This window comes from Trichoplax adhaerens, genomic scaffold (genome assembly GCF_000150275.1).
Source record: "Trichoplax adhaerens TRIADscaffold_22 genomic scaffold, whole genome shotgun sequence".
NCBI classification, from domain to species: Eukaryota; Metazoa; Placozoa; class Uniplacotomia; order Trichoplacea; family Trichoplacidae; genus Trichoplax; species Trichoplax adhaerens.
The window spans coordinates 852,350-864,729 of NW_002060963.1; the positions used below are offsets into that span (position 1 = coordinate 852,350).

General features: G+C 30.4%; 2 protein-coding genes across 2 annotated transcripts; both read right to left on the reverse strand.

Annotated features, from left to right (window-relative positions):
* Positions 1–992: 992 nt before the first annotated feature.
* Positions 993–5,004, reverse strand: TRIADDRAFT_61287 (uncharacterized protein; the record flags this gene model as incomplete). Its single annotated transcript, XM_002117238.1, has 5 exons — positions 993–1,249; positions 2,249–2,581; positions 2,823–4,347; positions 4,444–4,659; positions 4,822–5,004. The coding sequence occupies 5 exons, from the start codon at positions 5,002–5,004 to the stop codon at positions 993–995; spliced, it is 2,514 nt and encodes an 837-aa protein (XP_002117274.1).
* Positions 5,005–5,719: 715 nt separating this feature from the next.
* Positions 5,720–8,146, reverse strand: TRIADDRAFT_61288 (uncharacterized protein; the record flags this gene model as incomplete). The annotated part of the gene is made up of 5 exons (XM_002117239.1): positions 5,720–6,150; positions 6,249–6,334; positions 7,299–7,362; positions 7,477–7,552; positions 7,868–8,146. The coding sequence occupies 5 exons, from the start codon at positions 8,144–8,146 to the stop codon at positions 5,720–5,722; spliced, it is 936 nt and encodes a 311-aa protein (XP_002117275.1).
* Between the last annotated feature and the right edge of the window lie 4,234 nt (positions 8,147–12,380).

Below are 12,380 nucleotides of genomic sequence, written 5' to 3' on the forward strand. Positions count from 1 at the left end.
GATCGACACCATCAATTCTACAATTTTCCATATTAGGTGAGAGTAATTTCATCTCTTTCATCATGATATCATAATACTACTACATAACCTATAATTATGGGTCAAGGTTCCATCGCAGAAATATTCTTATTTAGCTGTTTTAAGGTGAATAATCAGCTTAAATTAACTCAAAATGCAATTAAAAGAGAATAGTTACGCGATTACTAAAAACTAAATAGCCAGCTATTCTATTCTGTAATTTTTGTACGAATTCCAGCACAGATTGGATTATACAGTAGTAATACAATTATAATTCAAGGTAATGATTTATTATACAATGATCACATACTGTAGATAAGAGCATACAAAATTTTTTACTACTTATAACCAGCAGCTATAAGAGCCGCTAGTATGGCTTATTCAAAAATGATAAAAAATCTAAGTCTCAGATTTCTACATCACATATACATATATATTGTACGACTATCATACATATATGGAAAAGATGGTGATGAAAAATTAATAAGAGATATTTATATAATATTCTCTCCAAGTATTTTATACACTTACAAACTCTAGCAAGATGTTATCCTAATATTATACATGCTATGATATTAATATCTATTCTGTATAGTCAGCATTATGAACCTTAGAGGTTCTGGTGCAGTATTAGTGAATATGATAACTACACAACAAGAGCATTGTAATGATCCCCGCTATCAGTCAGAGGAATAAAGTAAAATTATCTAGATAATGTTATGTGCTCGTACGTGTAATACTATGTGCTTTAGGATGCAATATATAATAAGAATACAACGAAAACCGCGAATATTCTGTGAGGTTAATTGCGTGAGACATTGCTCGGAATAAAGGTCTAAAATATTACATAAACAATTGAAGAATAATGTCTAGATTAGCTTAATTAACCCGATTTACTCTATAGCTATGCGGGTAATTCATGTCCTACCTTGATAATTTCAGTTATACTGAATTAGTGCAGGAATAAGAACATGTTAAATATGAATAATATATTCAGGATAAGCTGAATTATCATTTGATATTACAAATACGGATGGATTGTTCATATTATTAACAACGGAATGGACTCGTTCTGATTGACTTCCGCTGATTATGGATAAATTAGGTTGATTACATTGAGCTCCTTGGACATAGATACCTGTTAGAACTCGAGCTAGTAATAATGTATCGCCATATTGGCGCGATTCCGTAGCAGCGACAGCAAAGTACGTTCCTGTTCCAAGTGCAGAACCTATAGAGTAGAACATTGGAAAGAATCATTTGAAATTAGGATATCATAAATTGTATTTTGATTAACCTTTAATATTTGAAGAATATCATAATAAAGATTATTATATACTGTCTTAAAGCTATTAATTCTATTTCAATTCGTTCAAATACTTAAATCATGTTTATGATTTCAATTCAAAGAATATGATTAACTTGCAGATTACTTTACTTTATTTGAACTAAAATTATAACATCTGTACTATTAATAATACAACAACGAGCAAAATCGTAGAAATTCCGTAGAATATGACAGTGTAACACACAAACAAAATTACATATATATGATTTGATAATTGGATATTACACGATAACATGATCTGCTTGCATGTTACTCTATTCAATTCCAACTCTAATACATGGTATTAATCTTGGCTATAAACTAAGATCTATGTTATTCGCGTCCGTTTGATTCAATTAACGACCTTTAAAACACCTTAACTTTCAAATCAATTAAAATTATGTATAAGGCATTAGTGAAAAAAGTGATTATGCTGAAGATCCTTAGGAAATTAATGCATGAATTTTAATTTAATATACGGTATTGATGACAGGCATCGATCTCTAACAGAGAATACTAAAAGTGAGAATCAATATGCTACCTGGAAATTACTTCAATTTCTCGTAAATGACATTATTTATACCTTGCCATGACATCAACATCTGTGAAGATATTTATTGCTGTGTTTCAATTGGCCGTAATTATGAAGGTACTGATACAGTATGATAACATTTTTAATCATGTTACTCTAATTAAATTTTATTGTTACTTAATAATAATGATGCAAATGGTATTTGGATATATTATGGTATTGTGGCCTTTAAACATCTTTAATTATTTCAGTAGAGTGTGATATTAACTAAATCTAATTACTTCAATATATTTTAGAAGCGAAATACTTCGTGTAAATGTCATCAATTCTATGGCATAGTAGTAAGACGATATCAAGATTTTTTAACTAACCATACGATTTTCCTGAATAATCTCGATCAAATCCTCCCTTACATATACTTTCGACGTTAGTTTTTGCGGTACCATGGAACAAGCTTCTTTCAACTTGGGTTCCCGGTTGGTACCTTCGAACCGTTCTTTCAACATCCTTTTTCATAATCTGATAACGACGATATAAATTCCAGTTTTGAATACGTGTTAATTTGCGAATCTGAATCCCTGTGCCTTCCAGAAGTTTCGAAATTTGATTTTTTTCTTCTTGATTAGTGACACCAACAGTACAATAATAACCATCTTTTATTTCACCAACTATATTCCAAGATGGAGGCACAGCAATCTCATTATCTATTTGAAAGAATAGCTTGATTTATACCTAATCCTGTTAAGATTATTGCCTTCAATTTGCGATAATTTTAATTATTGTACGGCATTGTATAATTTTAACTTGTTGTTTTTATTATATATTGGCAGGCAGAAAAATAAGAAAAGATGATGTATCAATACTAGTATTTATTTTCATTAATCAAAATTGTAATTGCAATTATTCTCTAGTATGCTATCAATCTGTCTGCTGTATACTACTCACTCGATGATATTAATCTTCCTATCGGATATTGTTTTCCATCAACTGTCATGATCATTTTTTCGTAATCAATTGATTTCATTCCGGTGTCCATTTTAAAAACCTTATTAGTTTTATCTTGAAGATAGATCTCATAATTTTTGACAATTTCAAAATTCATTTTACTATCAAATTGAACCTTAGATTGATCAATGATAGCATACCATGGAACGTTTTTAGCAATCATTTCCTGTGTATCTTGATTTAATTTTTCTTTCAATTGAGAAGCAAATAAGTTATGAATAGCTGATATTGCTTTTAAAATATCACATTGGTATCCATGAATTCGAATCGCTTTTTTTCGATTACAACACACTAAGATTGTATTGTAATTGCACCAAAATTCTAATGATATTTGATGCCAACGACTTTTGTCAACATGGATGAAGTAATCTTCGTCAGTGATTTCATGCGATCCCCAAGTCTGACCATATTCGTTGACGATGAATCGCATTTGATCTATACGATTACAATATTTTGATATATAAATCGTTTTTAAACCAAATCGGAGATTTGTCTTGTTAAAAGTTATTTCCCAAGGTAATGTTAATCGAGATCTTGTAATTTCTTCTCTTATCCACGTTGCAATCTCCTCAACTCGATCCTTAGATCCTAAGGCAAGATCAATGCAATCTAACCTGATCTGATCACAGCCGTGATCAATGAGGAATAATTCTATCGCATTTAATATATGATAGATATGCTCTTGATTAAATTCTATACTTGGTAGTGGAAGCGACATCGATTGATCATCATTGGCGTTAATATAGATTAATAATTGATTTACACCAGTTAAGCATCCATATGGACATATTTGATATAAGCTACAATTAGGCTTAAAATTCGGTAAATACTGTAAAGTTTCCACTATATGCTCTGGACTATTTTTCTCCATGACACCATCTAATGTCTCTAAATGTTGATGCTGATCGCATAACACTGTCATATCGACAATAGCATTGGTTGTAGCTGCAAGAATATTTCCATGGTAGAGGTTAACTCGTAATGGCTTACCATTGGTGTAGCAGCAAACAGTGAAATACAAAACATAGCTAAGATTGGAGTTTTGTACAAGGTTGCTATTACTACTCTTTGTAACCAGTGCAATCTCTTTGCGATCTTGTATTCGACTGGATGTTATCGCTGTCGATGTTGTAGCTATCATAGTTTTATCTGGCAAATGATTGCTATTTAATGTTGCTACTAGTTGATTTTGCCACGCAGTTAAGTTATTTGTTCTTTCATGTAATAAAATTCGAATTAGTTCATGATGTTCATTTAGGGTTGGAAGAACAACCAAGTAAACTGTTTTCAAGGAAATCACTTTTTTATGCCGTTGGGAGAAGTCAGAAACCACATCAAAAATTCCTATGATCATCTCATCCGCCTGTAACCCCATATTGCCAATTCCAATCATAGGTATAGCTATAGATCTCATCGATTCTTCATTGGCTTTTTCTAGGCATCGTTTTAACTTATCTTTTAACCACTACAACATAAAATTCATTACGAAATACAATTATTTATTCTCGATATGAATTATCAATTATGAAGACTTAAAATAATAAAAGGTTTGCAGACTTACAGTGATAGATTTGTTAGAGCTTAAGAATGGAATATGATATACTTTTTTGCAGCCAAAATAGCTTCCATTGGTGCTTCCAATATCTTCAATATCTAAAGATTGTAAGTGAATTGCGCATTCAGATTGATATTGCTCACCACCAGCCATATATAATGCATTGGCGATAGCACCCGTATTATAATCTTGCAGACTTATAGAATTAACGATAACATCAGCCTAAAGATTTCACGTTAGCAATGACGAATTGAAATTAATATCGTTCCTCTCGACATACATCGTAAAGATTATCTAACTTAGCAAGTTATGAAAGGCATAAGCATAGCTTAAATTTTTACAACAATATCGAATATAAGAGTATAAAGTTTCAATATTACATACTTTTGCTCCCTCTTTTTCAACGGTGCCTAAAACCAATTCAATATCGACGTGATTATGTATCTGATTGCTCGATGTAGTAGCCTTGATACTTGTTTTGCTTGTCTCATCCTTATTAGCTGTAGTCGTACAGAGTTTATTACAACTTGCTTGTTCGGTAGTTGTTTCTAGGGTCTTTGACGCCATTATTTTCTTTTCTTTGACATACAGTGCGCTTAATTTACTATAAGAAATAATGAAAATAAGATAATAACGATAAATAAAAAACTGTACGCAAAGCAGCATCTAAGATTAGGAGATAAACATCAACTACATTTTTATAATATCTGACGAGATTACTAATACTGAATACTTGTCAGTAACTATTTATAAAAAGTGTAAATGATATTCTCAGGAAAATCGAAGATAGATCATCAATTAAAATCAATTCTTAAAGGGAAAAATCTTTTATAAGCAAAACTAGTCGGTAAGATTGAAAGATTATGCCAATAATTGTATTTTCATGACATCTAGTCAGATTAATATTAATTTTTTAAAATTAAAAATTGACCAGGTACAGTTACTGTTTTAATAAATTGAGTATCGTCAAAAATTTTGGCATTGTATTATATAAGTACGCATAGCACTTAGAGAGAAAGAGCTGACTTTTATAATAAATGGTGATTAGATTTAAATTGGATTTCAAAGTATTTGTGATATTTAGCCGAAATGCTAACGATTTCTAAATGCTTGTCTAACAAGGGGTAAAAAAAGCTTCAATATCTTCAGTAATTTTGATGATGGATTTATTAATTTAAACCAATGAGGTAGGTATATCAATAAATGATTGCTATCAAGTATTTACTTATAATTATTTATGAAATAACTACTACGTTTGGTACCCTTTCATAAAATCAATTTATCATAAGAGACCCAGTACAAAAAAATTCGATTGTCTAGAATCGATTTTAGCCACATCTATTTCATTATAGCGTCCAAAACAGTACCTATGATGGTCTTCGTCTACGGCGATAGCTAAACATTCATTTTTGTCCAGTAAACATTTCAATTTCATTTGACCATGGCCAGAAGTCAAACATCTCCCCAACCTAGAATTTTTACTAATACAAGGATCTTCTTTAATAGTGAGTGAGTTTAATAACTTGTAAATCTTGTCCAGAATAGCTTTTCTGTTCAATGGATCACATTGAATTTTAATTTGATGATGACGGATGAAAGGGTAGAGACACTTTTTCTCATCCATTTTCTCAAATAAGATTTTGCAGTCTTTACAATTTTCAAGACGAAGAATTTCATGCCGCAAGTGTAATCGTAAATATTCCATTCTTAAGGCTGAAATTTAATCAACAACATAAAACATTCAAGATCACTCTTAGGGCAGTAATATTGTAATATTTGTATAAACTTTGTTTTTATTAATATTCTGATACCTTGCTCGAGCGTATTTTCGCGAAATATCTTATAATGATCATGGAAATAACAACTTTCGAATGATTTTGATTTGTAAGATTTAGACCTGGAAGATGACAATTTATTAATAGAGCGTTAGCAAATAATGTAAATATTCTTTATATATTCCTAGATTTCAACAATCCATCGATCTAGTCTAGTAGTAAGATGCGGATACTATAACATGCAAATATAAAATACAACAGTTATTGTTCTTTTTCATAGGTGTTAAACTTGAAGATGATCATGTCCAAAATAATAGATAAGTATAGGATTAGCAAATAATATTATAAATTTTCATTTAAATACTCATAGCAGATTTCTGCAATCCATTAATCTAATCTGATAGTAAAATGTGAATGTTATAACGTTATATAAGTATATAATGCAATAGTTTTCGATCTATTTTGCATCTCTTAAAACTTGAAGATGATCATTTATTAGGTAATAGTAGCTATTAGCTGAGAATATTTATATCTATTAGTGAATAAATAATCCAAAATGCTTTTTCTCTGGTAATAACTATTGAATGCTATAAATTGAATACTATCATGGACTTCTAAATCTTAAAGATCTGAAAGTTCACTATTATGTAAGATAAAGGTTTTTCGTCGCGATTTTTGTACAGTGAAAGTTAGAGAGAGTGATTTGTTAATAAGTGATTGTAAACTTGTAATTAACTACCTGACAGCGAAATTAGGTAAAACAGTTTAGATTAAAGCCGGCTTATATTATGGTTTCGTGTAAATTCGATGCACGCTAAAAGTGTAGTATACAATTTTTAATTCTCATTTGTAAACAATATCTTTTAAATTCTACTCAGTGTGATAGCTAGTATTGAACGACGTAAAAGATGATTTACAATCATTACTTAAATACTGCATTTTGATGAAGTGTATTAAAAGTTGAAGGAGAAAATTTGCTATTAAACTAATAGCTAAAAATTTCATTCCTGACTTCTACATATATTGGTACATTTCCTATACTAACAGCTATTAGACACAATAAAGCAGTCAATAGAGATTAGTTACCTATGATTTAAAAAAGTATCATTGGACTTGCTTATAGATAGTTGCTCATCTTTATTGGTATTATCTGTAAAATAAAATTGCGAGTATAATATTGATAACAATTTATGTGTAATAATTATAACATTTAACTTTAATCTTCTAGCATTAAGAAAGCCTTTATGAGGTAAATATACAGCACCTTGCGTTGATGAACTTTCCCCTGCTTTCTGTAACAATTGATATTCCCTATCCGATTCTTTGGGCTCTTCTTTGACCTTTCAACCGATATGTATTATATTATTAGAAATAATAAACCAAAAAATTGGGCTAGTTGATAAGTTCTTAAAATTGATTTTATAATTTAAGATGAACTATTTCTAATTTTAATGAATAGTTCTAGTGGAAGAATAGTTTGATTTTAACGAGTAACTCTCCAAATAGATACCCTTATAAGGTTATTTAAGATCCATATCAGTAAATAATGGATACTTTAATTATATGCAGTTTATATATTGTTAATTAACAAATAAAATCATAAAACTTGACCCGATTTTTGTATGGGAACGCGAGAAGGACGGTAAATATAGTACCTTAACAGATGTAAAATTTGAAGATTTCTTGTCGTTATCTTTGCGCTCTTCATCACTTTTACTGTCAATAATTATGACAGTAGAGGGCAATTTTGCTGTAGGTTTGGTTTCGATTGTTGCTTTGCGAGAATGATCGAACTTGCTGGTGCCTGGAACATGATTATTAGGGGTAAGAGATCGGTTACGACTGTCGTCAAGCTTTCTTCGCTTGCAGTTTACAGGATGGGAAGAATCTTTCTCTTTAAGGTGTTCTATGTTGCCTTGCCTAGTTTCTGGCATCTTTTTTTGTTGTAAATATATGAAATACTTTTCTTGTTTGATTACTTCGATTGCCTGCTCTCAAAAATTCTTTCATTAAAGACTTTTCCATGTAAAAGCCTTTTACATTACTAAGCCAATACTTATTTGAAGAAAGGAAGATATACCGGTTATATAGACAATCAATCTCTAGTAATAGCTGGCGCGTAATACTTGACCAACAACACTTTGATAAATTTCATACGTCTTCGAAACGAAAATTAGAGCTTAAATTATTCTTAATATTAACTATATTACCGTAAATAACCTTATTATAGATTACATTTGGATTGATTAGCTCTACTAAAAGTGATTAATAACAATTATGATTGATGGTACAAGATTAATATTATCCGTAAGTTCGAGCTCAATTTAACCTAAATTGCTCCATCTGTTGTACGTATAACTATAGCAGCACTTTATATTGCAGAGTTCATAAATAATGGCGTTGCCTTTCAATCTAGCTAACTCCATGGTTACATGTTTAAATGATGATGCTAATTAAAATAAAAGCCAATCACATCGCGTAATTTGTTTACAATAGCAGTATTTGGATTTGTATTGGTCAAGCCGTAACCGCTAGGGCTATTTTCTATTATTAGTATTATTTCTGGTCATTTTTGCAAAATATTATAGAACTGAACATTTGAGTGAATAAGATGTTATCTACTAAGATCACTGAATTTGCATAATAAAATTCTGGAGCAATTGTGTCGATAACGTCCAAAATATGTACCAGTTACGCATTAATAATATTAATAATATTTCGTAAATACAATAACACTAAAGGCCGTTTTGTAAAAGGCCTGATTTTTTAATTAAGTGTCGTAGTATCATCATCGATTCATGCTAAATTCTTAGTATTTAAAAACGAGAAATTTTGATATAGTGGATAAAGCCAATATAGATCTACTAAACTGTACTATTCAACACGCACACAAACAAAATAATTTTATTAGTTTGCAGAATTTTTAAATGCAAACTCTAAAATTTCGCTATGAAATTTTAATGTTTGGCTCATACTTCTTAAAAACATAAGCCTATGGATGACAACATTATGTATAATTAGTATCGATTGATATTTTACTGTTGTTGGATCGTTTTGTATCTATAACGCAAACATGAAAATGTCACAACCCTCACTTGTGGCAAAGGAAAGTAAAGAACTATAGTGTAGTTACTTAAAACTTGGGCTATTTCTCCCAGTACTTTCAGTTTCTATGAGAGAAGTATTTGAGAACTCGATTTCTCGGCTGATCTCCACAGACAACTGACTAATTATTACACTATTCTTCGCGATATGAGTCTTGTCGTTTCTTGAGCAATTACTTTTTTTATTCTACAAACACACGCGCTTAAATAGGTTTCTACAGTGAATTCCAATATTAACGAGTGAGAATTCATGCTTTGCAAGTTACATTAATTAGTATAATACCATTACTAAATATACATGTCGATATCCTCAGACTTAGATAGCTACAAGCTATCAAGTGTTAAGACGCTTAACCTTCGTCCATATACAGCTCAATTTTTAGAGATTAACACAACTTATAAACCTACAGTAAATTAACTGCCAACAACTTCTATTTTTATCTCATTTCTACCATCCTATTATCAGCTACAAGCGCATTAAAACATAGCACATAACCTTATCTTATCTATTCATAAGCATTCATTAATTTACAGTTACTTAATTAGTAACGGCGTACCGTGACAGAAAAGCAAATCATCTATCTTAGTCAAGCAACTAGTAGCGTGAATTCTTTCAGTGTCTCAAGACCAAGTGTCCCATTTCGTGGTGCTTATCCAGATAAGATAAAAATTTTGCACTGTGCCAAATAGGAATATCTGTATCAATCTATAGTCTATTTGTAACCCTATTCATATTCGTTATACTGTTATCGACTATTGTTACTAATTATGCTCGAATTATTAGTTATAAGGTGAGATATGCTCGACCTGAGCAACTAACTGAAGGCTGTAATGATAATTATAATTGCTTAAAATTCGTTATATTTATAATCTTGATAGATACTATTTTTCTATCTGTTTTTCCAAGATATTTTCTTAGCTGGTAAGATACAAAGATAATCAATTATACTTCAGCTATTATTTTTTTCTTATATTTAATAGATATTTTCTTAGCTGGCGAGGCAAAGTGATACATTTGTTATAGTTGCTTGATACGTTTATAGCCAGAATCTAATCTATTTTACCATGGTTAAAATAGCCATCTTTTATTATCCATGTTTCAGAGATATTTTCTTAGAAAGCAAGATACATGTAGAATGATTAATCAATTCTGTATGTCATATTTATTCCTAGAATATTTTTCTTATTGTAAAGTAGGATAATTAATCTATTTCAATTTACCTGATATATTTAGTCCTAATTAAATTCCTTTATCAATATCGTCTTCGTTAATAATAATTGTAACTTGTCAATCTTTTACTTCGATAATGCTTTAGTATCGCAAAACATTAACATTTTATAATTGAACTGATCTCATCATTAGATTATACAATTATCAATAATTTAAGGCGATACCATTACAATAAATCAGCCGTATATTTAAAATGCCTTTGCACACCAATATTCTACAATTGATAGTTACAATTGACATTTACATTTATTCATAGCCTATATCGAAGTATACTCTTCCATTATACTCATATTTGTATATTATAGAGATTTTTTTTGCTTAATCATAATGAGCACTTTATGTTAAATTGTGATCTTTAATTAAGTATCGATGCGATTATAATATTTTCAAATTAATATTTTTCGCGAGTAACTTATTTGCTAAATAGTTACCCGAAGGATAATTTAATACTTGAATAACAATACTATTAATTCTAGAATGATCCAACACTTATTTTAGGAATGATTTAATACCGTAATTAGCTACATTATATTGCTTTTTTAGTCTTGTTTACTTCCGGTCGAAAATATTTGTATTCGAGTCATGATTGAATATTGAAATAAAAATTATGATTGCAATATTATAAATGACCAGCCCCCTTAAAATCATTTCTTTTTTTGTTGCTCTCGTTTAATGATACTTGTATATAGACCTCTTCTCAACAGTGATAAAGATATCTATCAAAAATTATACTCAATTATCAAGATGGATAATTGATAGATGCAACTATTTGATACAAGTGCATTGAACTCAATACTAGAGCATTTGAATTCAGTTTTGCAATTTCACTTTTAATTCAATTATACTGTATGTTAGGAGTATTTGCTACCATCACACGCATATTCTGTCATTCAGTGATATTAAATTTATTAGTAAAGTTACGGACACTATCAGCAGAGCTAATGAACATTTAGGGTGAAACTGTCCTAACGAATTAATTTCATTGTGATATGTTACTAATATCAACACTCTAAAGTGGACTTTTAACATTATCGATTGTCGATATTAAAGCATTTTTCATTATCACATTAAAATAAGTACGTAATAATATCAGTTTGCAGGTGTTATTTTAACTTATGTTACGGCATTTAAAATCAATATTACACTTTTTTCAGTCCTATACCGTATGCTTCTGATTTACGCTATTTTATGGCGGTGTTCGCTAAAATACTAATAAATAATTTACTTTAAATATCAGAGATTGATTTTGCCGTATGTGCGAATAATCTATTTAAAATGAACCTATTGCAGCTAGAAGTATCTTTTGGATTTTATTCCTACTTGTTTAATATTACTAATGAGTCATTCTTAAGGACCGCCAATTCAGTGATAAATTGACCCTGAAATTTGAAGGTGGTGAAAAAGCTGTGGTAGGTGAGTTCTTTGTCGAATTCGAAGCTGGCAAACATCAAGGTTGAGTTTTACTTCCAAGTATTATTGCGAAAACGCTTTGCGTCTAGCGAATCGTCCGTAAGCAAAGTCTCCAAGACATCAGAAAGGTTGAGGAGAGGTTGGAGCTTGACTTTGCCTCCTTTGCAGTAGAGGCACTTTGTCTCTTCGAGAAATGTCTTCGCTCTGCAATGAAAGCAAATTTTATTCATCTTGCCAATAGACGTCTTGGAGTTGCCAACATAGTCCTTTCTGATTTCGTAGTCAAAGCATCTGTTAAGCCAGGTGATTGAATAATGTTGTCATAAAATTTCATCTTCTTCTCCTTCAGAGCTGAAAAAGCGAACTCTCTTTCTGCTTATACCTAGCTGATCGAGATATTTGAGTATTTAAACGGTATGATCC